The 18351-nt window shown below is 39.7% G+C and overlaps 1 protein-coding gene across 2 annotated transcripts in view; it reads left to right on the forward strand.

Moving 5' to 3' along the window:
* Window positions 1–18351, forward strand: part of LOC306983080 (chemokine-like protein TAFA-2) — a 219454-nt gene that overhangs the window by 159635 nt on the left and 41468 nt on the right. The window contains exon 1 of one of the 2 annotated variants that reach the window (XM_079582791.1): window positions 491–1024. The exons of the other annotated variant lie outside the window; for it this stretch is intronic. Within the exon in view, the coding sequence (XP_079438917.1) occupies window positions 1017–1024 (8 nt within the window). The 5' untranslated portion in view covers window positions 491–1016. Of the gene's footprint in view, window positions 1–490; window positions 1025–18351 lie in introns of those variants that run through there. 2 annotated transcript variants of the gene reach the window in all.

Here is an 18351-nt window from a genome sequence, read left to right on the forward strand (position 1 = left end):
TTTTTCATTGCACTTTTGTCACTTTTTTGTCATATTTTTGTCACTTTTTTGTTGCATTTTTGTCACTTTTTTTGGGTCACTTTCATCGCACATTTGCTCTTTTATGGCTTTTTTGGGTGAATTTTCACCCTCATTTTCGTCGCTACTTAGATTTGGGTAATGCCAAACTGGAGAAAATGTACTCGGTTCAGATGGGGGTTTAGAGAGAATGCCACCCTATTAAAACAACTTATAAAAATAACCAGTGTAACCACTAGATGGCACTGTTGCATAGCGTTTGAAGAACAATTTCCACACCGCGATTAGCCGATTAAATAATGAAACCACTAGCCTATAAGCCTGATGAAACTAAGAATTAACTTTAAAGCCAAGTTAGCCTGCAAATTGACACATTATTTTTTTATTTATTTTTTGTTATAAACTGCAGTAAACAGCTCCTAGCTCATTATTTCATAATGACAATTTCACACTAACATGATGCATATGAGATCGCAGCGTGACAGGCAACGAGGCAAACGAATCGCTCCTGCACTGACGGTGGAGAGACTCCATAAAAGTTGGTGCGGTGTGCGCGGAGCCCGTCAGAGCGCGCAGAGAGGCGGAGGGGTGCGGACCGAAAGCGGCTCCACTGTGTTTCAACGCGTTCATTCAGAAGTGTGTGGGCGGGTGATGCAGGAGGAGGTCGCCACGCGCCGGGAAGTAAACCACATCCAACAAGCTCCCGCGAAATCTTTCATCCGCGGGAAATCCGTGTGAACAATTTGGGATGTGCCAGGAGGAGACACCAATGCGCGTCAGCTGAGATGCCAGTACAGATGCCCAAGAAGAACAACTGTTAGCATTCTTCTACGTCGGAATTAAAACAGAAGAGAGAGAAAAAAAAAGACTTCCCCAGGTCGTGTCGTTTTTGCCCCGGCTCAACGCGTCCATGTGTGAGCCGAGAAAGGTCCACTGTGCATTGTAGCACCCGGCAGATGTGTTAAAGGGAGCCTGAAGGCGCGGGAAGGGAGAGGGACATGTACAGGTAAGAGGCATTCGCACCTTACCGATTTCAGTCAAATTCAAAAACCCTAAAAGTGCCTGTATAATTGTGGGGTTAAAAAAAACTACTTTGAACATTAGGCTGATGTTAGATTGAGGCTACTTCACATCTGCCTTCTGAGTTCAGGAATCGGGGCTTTCTTTTCTATCGCATATGCCATTGAATAATCGTGATCATCTCTTAACAACATGGCATTTGTCAGTGAGGAAATGTTATTTTGCCTCTCAGTTTGACATGCTGTTAAGAATGAAACTAGTGCATTTGCATATATTGCTGTGTGTGTTTATTATTGCATAGGCCAATTTTTAGAGGGACACATTAGTTCCCCCATGCCATGCAATAATTTTTCTATTATATTTCAACTATTGCCTCACTTTATGTGTAGCCTTTTGTCTAGCCCAGTGGTTCCCAACGTATTTTGTCTTTCGTACCCCTTTGGCCTTTCAGTGGTCAACCGTGTACCTCCTACCTCAAGGGTGTTGCAGTTTATTTAGAAAGTAATTACTTAATAAAAGTGGTAAGAAAAAGGACAATTTGCAGTCAAAATAAACCTCAAATTTTACTGAAAAATATAGCTTTTCCTAAAAAAATGTATGTTACATTTTCCCCTTTTTTCAATCTTAAATAGTTCCAAGTACTCCCTGCTAGGTCCTGGAGTACTCCCAGTGGTCCCTGTACCCCTGGTTGGGAAACACTGGTCTAGCCTATCACAATTTTGTGCAACTTAGATGCCACTCTGCTCTTTCAATGATTATACATGATTATGTTGTCTGTGTTCATCATAGCTGTGTGCCCATTAATAAGCCTTGATTATTATTTAACAAAGACGTGAACTAAAGATGATTTGTTTACTATATTAAATTTGGGTGCAGTTCAGTTATGACAAACCTGAGTTGTCACCCTTTGCTCATGTGTTAAGCGGAAGCTGACTATAGCTGCACACCTTGTTAGTGCAGCGAGCTGAAGCTGGTGGAAGTGAGCTTATTTTAATAGTGATTTATCGAGGTGCCCCGGCGCTCTCAGAGACAGACCTTATCCTGGTTAATATGATGAAACACAGTGACAGACCGCAGCAGCCCTAACCAACATAAGCCGTTCACCTGTAAAACATCACTGCCCATTTAATGAAGGACATGGGTTTGCCAGGGGGGCAAACACTTCTGCCTCTCAGCTTTTACAGCAATGTTCTTTCAAAGGAAATACACGTGCATGATTTTTTCCCCCCCATTTGCTTCAGATTGTTCCGTTCAGCCATTAATCAAGAAGTATTATTTTCTTAGAGTATCAAAGATTTCAATCAGTAACATAGATACAAACACTTCAAATGCCATATATAATGACTAGGGAATGCCAATGATGATGTTATGCACATTATAAACTGGCTCAGTAATTCTTATATATGGATGTGCAGCTGTCATATAGCTCCAGCAAAATGCTTTAAACTTTTACCTTTTGACAGAACTTTAGAACTTTATTTGTCAGACTTAGTGCATTGCTAATGTACTAGCGCTCTAGGTGGTCTAGTAGTATCTATTTGGTAATGCTTTATAGTAAGGGGTGCTCATTACGTATTAATAAGGTAACCATTAATAATCTGCTTAGGGTCCAGATAAAATAAAACATTCCGATGACCTCCTGGTGGTCAAAGATATGCACTGACTCGTATGTCATTTGCAGTTTTCCATTCACTGCATTATGTAAGACTGGTACTGTGTTCAGAAGATCTTTTTCTTTGTAGTTGCAATGGATGTGTCCTCAGTAGATGCCTCCTGTTATATATTCTTGTGCATTAGTAATCATTTCAGGGTAAGGGTTAAGGTCAGGGTTAGGTTAAGGGTTGGCTATGAATAAGCATATTATTAATGGCCTATTAGTATGTTAAGAGATAAAAGTATAATAAGCAGTGTGTTAAAACTTTACAAGCATTAATGCTTATTCATACCTTATAAAAACTTAACGAGCACGCCTTAATATAAAGCGTTACCCTATTAACTTTAGGCTGAAGTCCCAAATGGTTGGTTTGGTTGGAGTTAAAGATCACGGTAGGCCATGTATATTTTTATAATAATAAGTACTCAGTAATTATTCATAGCCTATTAACAGTTGATAATATAATAAGCAGCTTTACAAGCATATTATTCATGGCCTATCAACTACTAATGCTTATTACTGTAATACCTTAATGAGCACCCCTTAATATAAAGCGTCACCAAGTATTTCAATGGAAATGCTTAGTTTCAGCAACAACAAACATAGTTTTATTTATTTGAGCTCATTTATAATTACTCACTGGACCAGATCCGCAACTTCCTGTGTTTTTAAGATAAACGTATTGCCAATTAGACCACTTTTGTGACTCTAAAGCAGAAGTAAATATAGTAAATGTAGTTAATTGTTGTGAACCAAAAGGAGGAATACAACCTCAGTACACTGAACTCTGGGTCGTATCGGCTCATTAGCTGCTCTGGGGTTTGGTGCACGCGGCACTGCCTTCTGTACCCTAACTTTTAAGAGATCAAATGTGTGCATTGACTCTTGCATTCCTGCATTATTCAAAATGAAACATGGTTCTTGGTTGACTGGTGGGGCGAGTATCTAACAAGAACAAACTTAAATAGATTTTTTTTTTTAAAGTGAGTAGACTGCCACAATTCTCTCTTCTGCAGATCTGAGTTTTTTAATGTTTTTTTTTTAATGATTTATTGGACAGTTAACTTGTTATGTAAATGTAAAGCTCCACAATAGCAACTCAATCTTTCAGTCTTTTTTTCCCTTAGCTGGGCAACAATCCATTTTCACTTTCACAGATGCTTCACAGGCGTAGCCTTCATGTGCTTTTATGTTACACTTAAAATCCTGTTTACAACATAAGCACAAGCTCAGCGCTCACTACAGAGTGCACAGGTCACGGTCAAAGCCAGGCCACTCACACAGATATTGGCATCATGGAGTGCAAATGACTCTCAGCTATTCATCAGTCTGTTCGGCCTCGTGTGAAACCTTCACAGTTAAAAAAAGAAAAAATTCAGAAGATGAAAGTACAACATTAACAGCATTGTGTGTAACAAGGATTTTCCCAAATTGTTTCCAGTAGGGTTACTAATGTAGTGTGAATATCAATAATGTGTAATGGAATATACGGCTGGTATTTTATTTATTATATCTGTATGGACATATTCATATTTTTATCGGAGAATCAGCCCCATGAGATGAATCCTCTCGTTTTCAAGGGCAGAATCACATCAAAACTAAAGCATGTAAACAGGTGTAAATGCCAATACATGAAAGGATTTACAGCTGGATTAATGCAATTGATGGAGAGTTTCTTCAAAACCTTCCGTGTATAATTACTCTGTCCTTAATTACAGATTCTCATCACCACATCTGCCTTTGGGTAGACTGCAGTCTCTTCACCATATCAACTATCACACAAACATATTCACACAACGTGAATGTGAATTTTTACTATACATACTGAGCCACATTACCTAATATGTATGATTGACAACCTAACTTTTATGTGATGATAAGTAAATAAATAAATAAATAAATAGTGTGTTTGTAAAGTGTGAGAAGTGTATATACATTTTAAGCTGTTGTTCTAAAGAGCTTCTAAGAGCCAAGTCTCTAAACCTTAGTGAAAGTGCAGCAGTTTGATGGCATGAAATAGTATATTTTTAGCCACAGTGCATCTCCACACTGCTGGGTTGCAGTCTCCCGCATTTCAGTTTAAAAACAAGCTTTGAATACTTTATTTATCTGTCAGCGGCTTATTAATAATAATTCACTGTGTGTCAGCAGAGGACCATTAAAAATACAGGACCTGATTATTCAGCTGGCATTATTTTTATGGGTGATTTAGAGGCTCATTTGCACTGGCTGTCACTGTCAGCGCAGTAAATATGAAATGCTTTTTGGGCTTCAATTTTGAAAACAGAGCATCCTTCATTTAATGTTAGAGGTCTTGTGATTATCTTCTAATCAGTGGCAGTGTTGTGCTGTGTGTTCACACTGTCCTGGCAATTTGCTGCAGAGATTTCTGTTAATTTGAGCAGGGTTATTCAAAGCATATTCATGTCTTCACTCTTTGTTTTTAAACACCAATATGTATGATTCTAGAATATCTCTTTTTTTTCTATCATTAGACAAGAATCCTTTTCCTCATTTTGTTGTTGCAGTTTATGTCTTTGCTGTTAAGAAAAGTTACATTTGTAAAACTAGAATACTTAAGCACAATACTGCTGTGAAAGCCCAAATAGCCTGTTAACTACTGCCAATCAATGATTCAAGTGTTTTTCATTGTGCATTTGCTGATTATACAACTAATTTTAAATCCATATAGAGTCTCTCTGAACATTGATATTCATAAAAGTATTTGGTGGGAGTTCCAGGGTGCTATAACATCTGCTGTTTACCGCCTGAGATGACGACACGCGCGCACACACACACACACAATTTGATGCATTGTTTTTGATTATCTTGCAGCTCTGGGTCCCTGGGCAGAGCATGTTGTGATCATGTTGCACCTGCCTGAATGCTGGAAATCAGAGCCAGACTTTGAATTGGAGAAGGAACAACTTCACACACAATAATCTTGCTATAAAGACCAAGTCCCCTACTGAAGTAAAGGAATGCCTGATCCATTCTCCTCTCAGCATTAAAGCGTTATAGCTCTAATATGGTGTGCACAGTATGTAGTTGCTCGCTGATGCACTTCCTCTTCAATGACAGAAGTTGCATGAAAATATTTGTGTTGTTAAATGTCATGAAAAGAACATTCTAAAGGCAGACAGACAAAAATCTTAAAATAAACAAATCAAACAAATCAAATGAAAGTTACATTTTGCTGCGGAAGTATAATGCAACATCGTCAACATAAAAACTGTTTTATATTGTGGTCATATAACAACATCTATACCATGGTCCGGGTGAATACTCAATTTTGATTGGCTAACTGACGTGCATTAAAACCCTATAATGCACAGTTGTGGTGCGTTCATGTGGACTGGGGTGTTCGTTTTCCCGAGATGTGACGTCATTGTCTCCAGTTGGTTTGTGTTCATGTGGTTTTTATGTGGGAAGGTGGGGATATTGATGTCATCTTTTATCATTGAGTAGCGCTTAGCTGAGCTTATCATTTAAAGCAGTACTAAGTAACGTGTTTACCTTAATAAATCCTCCCCGTAGTCCCTGTGGGGGTAATACAAGTGTTTATGGGATGATTGGAGGGTCTTTCATCTCCCCCTGGTGTCTCTGGGCAGAAAACCATGTTTGCAACTTGACTGCCACCGGTCCGGAGAAAGCAATACACACTAATGTAATCACGAAGAAGAAGCTAACATGCTAACGGGCAAAGCTAACTGCGGGCTAACGTCACTTTGAACAGTATTTACAGCCAAGTTTGAGTGAAAAAAAATATTTCCATTGTATAATTGGATGCACAGTAACCCTCTCTCCCTTCGCCTTTCCTGTCAGCGTAGTATTAACTCTCCAAGACAATTAATACGTAAAAAAATCGTAACTTGCTACTACACCTGCAGTTGCGTATATGGCCTCTAGGGGGAAGAGTTACTTAGTACTGCTTTAAATGTGTTGTTAGCATTTCAAAAGCTAAAGGTTAGTTTGTTAGTTTAAAAAAAAAGAAATCATGTAAATTTACTTTTTGCTAACGTTGGTGACCGGCATTTCACTCGCAATTTTGTTACTACGAGGATGACGACAGTTCACACTTAACTCAAAAAAAGCAGTGTTTAACTTTAAAGCTCACATTAGACGGTAGAAAAACAAATCAGCTGATTTCCGCAGTCAGGTGTGGAAGTCTGGACGCTCGTCTTGACCCAAGTTCCCCAGTTGTTTTCCCCAGTTGAGTGAGTGTTCATGTGAATTCCCAACTGGGGAAGTCGTTCACCCAAGGACCACATGAACGCACCATATAGATACAGACGGCATCTGCAAGAAAAATCTAAGCTTTCTTTAATTATTCAAAAACTACTTCAATAAATGCTGAATTATGAATATAGTTTTCTACTAAATAAAGATACAAAGTCACGGAGAGGAGCAAAGAGGTTCAACAGCCCATAAATACATAAATAACAGAATGCTAACAGGATGCTTCATATTAGCATTGGGCTAATGCTAACGGTTAGCTAGCGCTTCTACTGAACAATCTGCTGTGAGAAAATATCCATATGGGCACAATTTAGACTTTACTTTATTTATGTGTGAGAAATAAGTTCATACTCCACCAGAAAATTGCTAAAAAGAGTGGAAAATTGTGTTTCTAAAGATTCTATTTTCCCCCTTGGCGAAGCCACGCCCCCTTCCATGACGAGATGCTGTCTGTATATCACTCCACTGCAGCTGTTTCCATAGTAACGACAAACATGTGAGTTAGTTTCAGGTAAAACAGCTTAAAACAGAAAAATAAACTCCTTCCCCGGACTTAAAAAAAAAAAGCAAGCAGGCCACAATGTACAGTTTCAGTGACCATGGTATAAGCGGATTAAACACGAGGAGCCGTGCATTATACAGTTTTAATGCACTTTGTTCTTGCCTCCTCGTCGTGCATTATAACTGTGTAATGCACGGCTCCTCATTGTTTAACCCCTACATTAAAACAACAGCAATAAAACTAGAGACACTAATGATGTTTTTTTTAATAATATTTAAGCCGAACCTGAGGAACATTATGCTATTATCCTCTATGTCACAGGCCCTATAGTACACTTGTCTACGTCTCACCAACTGGCCTTTCTCCAGTGTTTATAGACAGTGCTGCTTCAACCTGATGTGTGTATGTGAAAGGGCATGTGGACAGAGCCTGATCTCATACACCCGACTAAGCCGCGCACCCAAGGGCTCCACAGTGTAACTCAAAGACTTGATACGGCTGCCTGTGGCTTTCTATCAGACCGCTCCCTCCTCTTATCTGGCCAATAAGCCCTTTTAATTGCTTACACACAGAGCCCTATCGGTGCGTGTAGTGAGTGTGAGATAAGGGTTACGCGGAGTCAGGCATTAGTAACAGGAGAGACGGCCGCAGAAAAACAGAGCGCACGGTCCCAGGAGGAGCAACAGTCAGGAAATAGCTTTGGCCTGCCGATTCATTTCACACTGTCCTCCTGGAGAGGTCTTCAGGCCGGGTTCACTGTAAAGACATTGACCAAGCAACACAATTAAATTAAACGATACATTACTTAGCTAAAAGAAATAAGCGCTCACACCAAAGCAACATTTGTAACTTTGTGTTATAAGTTATTGTATTGTATTGACAACAGGTAGACGGTGTGTGACCAAGCCAGCATACTGTATCGTTCAAAAGTCTGGCAACACGTTTTATGCATTGTCGTTGTTATTTTTCCAACACTGTTTACATTGTGTGTTTCTCATTGAAGATATGAAACTCTGAATGAACCCATGGAAGTATGTCGGAAACAAAAATAAAGGTGTGAAATGACTCAAATTATACCATGGTCAGTGAGAATTCCAAGGCAAACTGGTGTGCATTATTTTCGTATAACCAGACACGTAGTCCGTAGTTAAATCACTGGGATATCGATCCGCTGCGGGCATCGCCATGGCAAAGCATAACACAGCTAAATCAGATTTAATTTCAACATTTTTGGCCATAACAAAACTTTTGAAGAATGGGAAGTAGAGGAGAGCAAGCAGCTAGGTTAGCCTACTGTTAATAAAGATGAGCTTTCCATTTCTATTGAAAACGGTTAAGGCATTCATTATTTTCAGACCTACATTAAATGATCCCTGCACGTAAGCATATTTAGATGGATTAGTACAGTTAAACATAAAAGTTTCAGTTCGTGGGACCGAGGTATAAGCGGGCGCCACCGCAGCTGTTTCAATAATTAACTATTGAGCTTCAGGAGAGAATGGCTCACTCTGAGAGGAGCCTTCAGACAGTGTAAGACCGGCTAAAAACCCACATAAAATAGTCCTGGTAGTTTGGTGTATCTAGCCAGTTTAGTAAATGAAAAATAACATTTGTTAGAAAATGTTAAGTTTGTGGGACAGTGGTATAAGTGGATTAAACAACTCACAGTTTGTGCCAGAGGCAGATCTAGAAAAAAAACTACAGGGTGGCTAGCAGAGTCAGGGAACATTTCTGGGGTGGCAACATATGTTACAATGGCAAATGTTTACAGTGGGGGTGCACAAGACAATGTTTCTATTTAGATGCAGGCTGAGCCTCCCAAAATTATATACAAATAGTAGCATTGTATAAGTAGGGGGTTTCTAACTCGGGTAAAATATACTTTTGTTAAAAAAAAAAAAAAGCATGATCTCGGGAGCCACAGGAGTTGGCACCTAGCTCCTTATTTAGCTATAAAGTTGTTATAATTCTTTGTCCTGTAAGTACTAAGTGAGAGTCAGCCTCTGTAAGATCCCAGGTAGCTTCTACAGCAGATGTGAGACATCACTTGTCATCACTGGGGTGGCAAGACAATTACTGCCACCCCTCTAGATCCGCTCCTGTTGTGTGCAATGCTGGCATCTATTTTAGATGTTTTTAAAGTTCTGATTTGAAGCCAAAGTAACCAGCACTGCACACACTGACCACAGATATGGTGTCTGTTTTTGTCCACATGTCCCATCTCGCTGGGACTTTTGTGTTCTTTTGTAATGACCTGGAGTTTTTCCGATGCTGTGCTAATGAGTAAGACCTGGCTGTCTCCAGGCGGTTGAGCCCCACGGAGCTTCAGGCTTAGGGATGTGTTCATGCGCTGCTCTGAAACAGATGTTATAGGCTGAGAAACTCACGGACAAATGATTTCTTCATTATTTTATTCAAAGAGTTGTACCCAAGGGCATAACACTAAAACACAGTTTTATTGATGTTTCATGAATTAGTCTAATAATATGGTGTTTTTGCTTTTACAACAAAGTGTGCTCAATGTACTCAATATTACAGTATACAGCTACCATGGGGAAACATCTTTTGTATTATGTGCTATTGTGAGAATCTATACGTGAAAAGTAAATTGGAAGTTATTATTAGCATAGTTACTTTTTTACACAGGCACTGCCTGAACTAAGAGAAGTCAAGGAACTAGAATTATTATTTGAGAAAGTTATGAGTGTAATTTCATTGGACTTTGGGTCTGGTGGTCATGAACTGATTTGACCATTATTTATCCCACTGAGATATAAGAATACAAGAACATGGCAATGCTGCCATGTTCAGAAATTGAACATGGGACTTTCTCGCTGCAAGGTGCGAGGGCCAACAACTGTACCACTTAATGGAGGTGTGGGTTAGTCGGTGTGGACATATTCACACATTTAGACAAATGACAGTCCAATTCAACAGTGTCTGCTGCCAACCCTGCTGCACGACGACTTCTCAGTTTCAGTAATTAGCTGTCAGCACCTACCGCTGGAGTTAGTAATTGGTGTGAGTTCGAACCTCATTATAGAGGAGTATTTGAGATGCTGATGTAGGCTCCGCCCTCCCGTTTCACAACACGTGCGACATGTGTTGTGCGCATATCGTTTTTGAAAAGCATAAGGCCTATGCACGGAGTCCGTAGAGTTTAGAGTTCACTTTTTCAAAATCTTTTCAATTCTTTTTCACCAAAGAGCTATCCTTTTTAGTTGAGTCATGCATATTTATTTATTTATCCAGACAATACACATATATTAATACGCATATTACAATACAATGTAACTTGTAATGAAAGATATGACTCAACAGGAAAAATCGCAATAAAATACTTACTATACTATTACAGCTCTTCACAATGCAAGTAGAGCTCTCCGTTGACTTGAATGGGATTTTCCAACATTCTACCAGTCATTATTTTCTGATAGAGGACCTCTGAAAAAAATAAAGGCCGCTGCCAATGGCAACGGAGTTCTTGCTTGTAATGCAGGTCTTTCATATCACTCCGCACGTAGTAGTTGAGGATACTATCTCTGTCCCCGTCTCTGTGAGAGAAGTTGGGGGAATCACGCGTGAAGTCAACGGGAGTCGGACTTATGTGCTGCGGAAATCATTAAATAAACCTTTCGGCCTTCAGAGCGAAACAACTTATTTTCCCGATAATGACCAGCGTTCTATACATTATCCCTTACTAAAAAGTTGCAATTATCTTCTAGTCCCTGTACCTGACTTTTTTTCCACTATCACACCAAAAACAGTCCAAACATATTCCTAACTGTCCTTACATCACCACTTTTCTCTTCAATGAGTTTAAAAGCACATGTGACAACTTTCAATGAACAAAGCTGAGATGCACACTTTTTCCAAGAGTCTGCTCATCAATAGAGTCACACATACCGGTAAAAATCTTCAAAATTGTGTTTTGCTTCAAATTCCATGCCTGTTTTTTGCTGCCTCGGGAATTTGGCACAATCTAGAGGGCTGTTTGTAATTTGTATTTACATTGTCACAGGGCACCACTCTGTCGGAGTCCTTTAGCCGCACACTGTGATCCCCTTTGGCTGCTGCTCCTCTAATAGCTACCGCCACACAGAACTTGTTATCCTCCCATTTCCCTGTAAGTCACAACAGCCTTGCCCCATCACGATTCGGAGGCATTAAGTAATTATGAGCGCTTATTGAGTGCTATGGGCTACAATAAGAGCTGTAATTGCAGTGGAAACTCTAATCATGTCCGGTTAAAATTGTGAGGGCAAAAGTGTCACCACAGAACAGCCACCGTGTCCTTGTCCTTAAAATCCACTTTCCGGAGTGTTTTCTTTCGTATCACGATGAACCCGAAGCTCACATGGTTCTTGGAGATGAGAACTGAATTTCACGGATACACAGATAAAGGTCATAATGTGACATTTATCTCTGCCTGTCAAAAGCAAGAAGTGAACTTTTGAAGATTCATATACGTATATTGCCATCAAAACCATGGCAATCATGACTGAATGAGTCAGATAAAATTGTATTAAAACATTTTTAGCATCTAAATTCCTTAAAGCTATTGATTTATAGGCATTTTCATTAAAGGAATAGGCCACTGTATTTACATACTGAGATATGTTCTTACCTGAGCTTAGATGAGTTGATATATACCTGTCCGGTCTTTGTGTGTGCGCTCAGTCACGCAAATGTTGTCAGCATTTAGCCTCTCCTAGCATAGGTATAGCCCCAAACTGGGATAAAGTTTGTGTGACTGAGCGCACGCACAAAGACCAGTTAAGCATCAACTCGCCTAAGCTATGGTAAGAACATATCTCAGTATGTAAAAACGATGGCCTATCCTTTTTTTTTTTTTAATGCGTGTCTCAGTGTCCTAAAGTGATCCCCCATATCCATAGCCACCTATTTAAAATGAACATGGGAGAATGGGAGAATTCAGGGAGAATACTGGTAAATAGTATCCCAAACTTTACAAATAACAAATCCCGATTACTTGGCAAATTATTTTAACATCACTACCATGTGCCAGTCCGTCCTGAATCTTCTATATAAACACATTTTTATTATATGTGCTATTGGTTATCTTTCAAAACAGTCGTCAGGAGCTCTTGGGATGGCAGGTCTGTTATGGTCTGTGATTGAGGACCTGGGCTGATCGCTTGGCGTTTTGGGGCTTTAAGGGGAGACTCAGTGAACGTAATGACCAACAGAAGACAGCCCTGCAGTGTATAGTCTGCATGCTTCCCAATTATGTGCTGGCACCGGTCTAAACATGGTGGTGCTGCAGAGCTAAATGCCCTGCCTCTGAGTTAGGTATTGGCTCTAATGAGACAGGCTTGCTGTGGATTCTATATTATCACAAGCCTAAGTTCTGTCCACACTTTTGCTACTTCTGAAATATGTGCTTTATTTTGACTGCATCATCTGTGTTTTGTTGTTTTTTCACATCACAATGTCAGCTCAATAAAAAAAGTAAATCTAGTTTACATATACATAGATCCACATAAATGGAACAAAAGCATGCCCTTAAAAAAACATTCATGAATCAATATTAGAAGTAGTCACACTAAAATGCACACAAAATATGACTACAATACAATGAAATATGGTGCTGTCTTGACAAACAGGGCTTGTTTTGTCATATTTTATTCATAATCTGATCGTTCTGTACAACATCTCATTGGAGTCTTTATACCTGACAAATTATCTTTATACCTTAGAATATTTGAATAAAATGATCTGTTGTTGTCTAAAAGGAAATAATGTCTTGTCTGGCAACCAGTCATAGTTGATTGTTCTTCAACAATCTTATCTTCAACAATAATGAAAGTGTCATGGGCAGAGACTCTTTGTGGGCATTTTGGTTTGATAATGTTTGTTGATGTGTAACTATGGCAACACACAGTCAGAATTAAGGTGGAAGCAAGCACTGTTTCTTTTGTTTGCCATATCATCTAGGATGTGAATCAAAATGTTATTAGAAGCCAAAGTGATGTTAAAGGGACTAGTTGGAAGTTGATATTTTTATACTCTCTACTGCCACCTCAGGTCTAACGCGTAGCTGCAGTTTCTATATTAAGCTTGTGCAAGACCGCACTTAAGACCCTAATACCTATTAATCATTGAATCTCAGAGAGCATGTGCACCAACCATATTTTTTGGACTATAAGTCGCACTTTTTTCATAGTCCGGCGGGTGCATCTTATACTCAGGTGCAACTTATACTATGTGATCTTTTTCCCTTTCTTTTTTAAAAATTCAAATATATAATTTCACATGCAGAGGGCACTTTAGGCTAATCGAGCGGCAGAAAGAAAGTTTGGAGTGAGCGAGAAACTTGTGAGGGACAGGCGAAAAGCAAAGGTTACTCTTATCGCAATGAAGAAAACAAAAAAAAAGCTAATCTCGGGCTAAATGAGAGCTTGAAAAACGTGCTGCCAGGAGAGGCTTGTCAACGCCGCATTTACACCTCCATGCTCAGCTAAGATAAGATAAGATGACACTTTATTGATCTCACAGATGGAGAAATTGCATTCGATGAGAGAGCATCCGGCAGCAGCACCCATTCAGTGCGCACCACTCTTTTTCCACTCTTTTTTTTCTTTGGTGAAAGATCGTTGTGTCGTGGCCGCCATCTTCACTGTTTTGGTCACAGGAGGAGCACTGGTTGATGGGAAATCCGTAGACGATGACCACGGCGGTGGAGCTCTTGCGCTTGGCCACGATGTTCTTGGCCACACAGGTGTAGTTGGCCGTGTGGGACAGACGCGCCTGCTTGATGATCAGGTTGTGTCCACGGTGATGTAGAAGTTCCTGTCCTAGTTGCCAAGGCGATTGTTCAGAAGTGACACAGAGGATTTCAATGGATTTAGTGATTTGGAGTGTGATCGAGAGGTTGGTATGTTCTTTGTGCTATAGTTATCTGAACTGTTTATGTGATGTTAACATACCAGACACCTATTCAGTGCTTCATGTAGCTAACTACCAATGTGTTACGTTAGCATACCGTACACCTATTCAGCCTGTTGTTTTTGTCTTTTTTTTCTTATACTCCGGAGCGTTGTGTAGTCCAGAAAATGCGGTGCCACAGTCAGTTCCTGTTGGCTGGTACCATATAATCTTCTACCTCGCTGACTAACATATTGACAACAGATGCCCTTACTGACCCCACCCTTGTTGTAGGTGAATGGGAGAGGCTTAAAATACCATTTGGAATACCATGCAGATTGAAACCATTTCAATTGCTCAATAAAATGCACCACATTCATGTTCTGAGTAAAGCAAAGAATGTTTGTAGACGCTTCTTCTTCTCTCCCCCCCTTTCCTTTCCCTGCCTGCAATTGACTGCCCAACCAAAGCTGCGAGTGTGACCCAAAAATTTTGATAGCTTCTCACATTGATATGGGATTTTGTCATTTTGCTTTCGTTCTCAGACATAACATTTGGTTTGACAAAGGCAGCACTGGGGCCCACCATCATTTTAATCACCTTAACCCACATCCAATCTCCGTCATTTTAGCCGTAGCAGCGAATCCATTAGCCTTCTCACTTTTCAGCGCCGATCTGCCAGAGCTATTAGTTCTGCTATGCTTCGCCACATTTCAGGATTCCGCCACATTTCAGCATTTTCACAGGGAAAATGGGAAAACGTGCGGATTCATTCGAGCTAATCCGCAGTTTTTATTTTTTATTTTTATCGCCTTTAATTGCATTTTCGCAGTCACATTGTAAATGGGCATCAGGCACAAGTTGATTTAGGGCAGTCCCATCATATTGCGAGAGCTCTTGGCATTACGTCAGACGCTCAGGCAGTGGCTTTGATTTCGCTCTTTTGAATTGGTGTTTTTGTCTCACTGCTGAGCTGCATTCATCCCGTCTGATGGATTTCCACTCTTGAATAAAACCCATTTTTCCCTTTTCTTAGCTCTTCATTTCACTATTGCTGTCATTGGCGCGCGTTTAACTTATCATGGTTAGGAATGGCTTGGATGTGGAACAGTACGCGTTTTTGTTATTTTTTATTTGCAGTGTGGGATTTGCAACGTATTTTTAGCAAGTGTAGCACTGGTTGGTTGGCTCAGATGCAAAGGAAGCTGTGGTGGTTTCTGTCAAAGAAGTCAAATATAAAGTCTGTCATTTCATATCCAAATAATAATATGTTGAGTCATCATTTGTGGTTACAGTGTAGGACGTTGCGCTTCTCATCCAAGACCCTAAAGTTTCTGACCACAGGCGGACTAAATATAGACCCAATTAAACACTCATTTCCCCACAACTATCCGTGAATCTAAACCACACTTAAACACACTACAGATATGCTAACTGTGAGCCACTCTCTCTCACGCTGCCTGAACCTCCACCTCTGTGATCGATGAGAGTGCCTTAACATTCTAAGTGGAATAAGTGCAGCATGTAATTGAGTGTTGGCTCTATATAAACTGGATGGTAAAACTTTGAATTAATTACAAAAGAGTAATGCGTCCACCATGCTTATAGCGCTCTTTGGTTGGTTTTGTTTGGAGTTTGGAGCTACGTTTAGGGGAAGAAGAAGGTATGAATATATCTGCGATTAACACAACACTTGTAAACTTGTGTGATGCAGCAGAATGATTGAGGCGGTGATCCGTGAAAATTGTTTGAGAGGCAAAGGAAGGGCTTTTTTTTTTATTACACGGCTCATGTGTTCAAAACAGGGCAGCACAATTTTGAAAAACAAGGGCCTGTAGGTTTCAAGCTCATAAGGATTTTGGCAGTCAGTGCAATTTACTCATTTAACAGTTAATATTAATTATGCAGCTGTTATACCTATAAATACTGTAAAGTTCTCCCTCCTCAAATGGTGCTTTCTATAAACATTTTGTGTCTCATACAATAGTAGGCGTCACACTTCGGTAATCATATAGAAACAAACAAAAGAGATTTGTCTTGTGGTTGGAATAATGTTCTCTGATAGTCAATACGTACCATACAGATACTAAAGCTGTATCAAATTAGAAAGAGACGTCTCAATAATTCCGCCCGCTTTATTGTCAATAACAAGTAAAGCACATGGAGAATCTGATTTTTGTTTGTCTCATGATGAAAACATGGCAACACAGATCGATATCAAATACATATGTATTGTACACAATAGGGATGTCCTGCTTCGATATTCGGTATCGATATCCAATCCAGGTATTATGAAAGTATTGGATCGGATTTATCTGAGATCCTGATTCATTTTACATGAGTTGACTAGTCGTATGTTAATCTCTCTCTACCTTTCTCTCTCTACGCCGTTGTGTGTTGATGCTTTTCGCTGTAGCTTGCACGTTTTTTATTCTGCACTCTACTGTACATCCTTAATGTTACGGTGAACTTGCCCTGTTTTAACATTAATGTCTAGGCGGAAACCCTTTTCTGTTTGGTTCACGTTTAGTTCTCCAGGATAAAGCTTTGCCTGTGTCTCTTCTGGACATATTCAGTCGATATGAAGCCCGGCTTTTAGTTTTTTCTCTTCCACGGACTCATTCACACAGGGTCAACTACGATCTAAAGGGGCATTTCCTTAGGAGAGGACCAGGGCGGAGCAGAGCTTTTTGCGGGTGTTTCCACAGCCAAAAGTCAGTGCACTTTCTCACAGCTGAGTGGATATAGGGCTAACCAAGCACCTGAGCCGCTGTTCTCCTGTCCAGACCTGGCTCTTTATGCAAAACTCAGTGAATTGGGTGCTCTTATGAGATGGCGTGCTCATGTTTGCCTCCTCATTTATTCAGCTTCAGCCTCTTCACTCCTACCATCGCAGAGAAACATCGCTGCACGTAAATCTTCACATTTCCCACAAATACAGATCAAATTGAGTCAAAAGAGAAAGAAATTAAACATTTACCTGTCAAATGAATTGGCTAAGTTAGAGTCCAGACAATTTTTTATCATCCTTCCAACTTTAATCCATTGTGGTTCTCGTTTTGCATTAATCCATTTTATGACTGTGATTGTACTTGGTTTGCATATGAATAATTGCTTAAGTTTGGTAGTCCTCATCCACCCTCATCTTTGGACATTAGTTTTAGTTTAAAATATGAATGCAACAACAACCTGTAGTCAGTTTGTAAATATGTCTATACTTTTGGATTGATGTGATGAATTTGGGGAACAGGCCAAAACAGTTGCTGGAACACTCTCATTAAACACCACTATATAGACGCCAGGCAGAATAGCTCCAAATGGGGATCTCAATAAACTTAACTGAACTCAATATCATCTGGGTCATATTTGCACCGGATCCTCAAAAATAGTTCCCTCATCCTTTACCCTGAAAAACTCATAGATGCTTCCTCCTGAAACTGCCTATAATTTCAAGTTGAGGCAGAGTACTCTATAACCGGTAACCGTCAAAACACAGATTAATTTTTGTCTTGGTGCATGGCCAATACCTCATCAATTATTGGGCCTATCCACATGAAGCAAAAACTGACATGACGTTTAAAATCCTCTTTAAGGACAAATGAACTAAGATCCAATATTTTTTTTCTTTATGGTGTCAGTCAAAAGTGGTGTCTATATAACAACGCTATTGTTGGTCAAGCCATTATTATTATATCTTCGAAATTCCTGGTCCTATCCACATGAATCAAGTTCATATTTTCCCATAAAGGTGTCCAAAAGTGGTATCAAAACATTGACGTGATGTTAGTTATATAAAAGGACTTTCACCAAATCCCTCACACATATTGGACAAGTTGAGCATTTGTTTTCTGTTGTTCTGGATTGGATTATTAAAATACTATGTTTAACCACAGGATCCTTGTTATAATCTCTAAAGAACCTTTGTATTGCAAAAGTAAAGCCAGATAGATCATTCCCAAACAGTTTTATCTTATGTGACGATTTACAAAATGCGCTTTGTTCATTTTCAGTGGAAGAGTAGAACAAAAAA

This window comes from Gobius niger (genome assembly GCF_951799975.1).
Source record: "Gobius niger genome assembly, chromosome: 2".
Classification (NCBI taxonomy): Eukaryota; Metazoa; Chordata; class Actinopteri; order Gobiiformes; family Gobiidae; genus Gobius; species Gobius niger.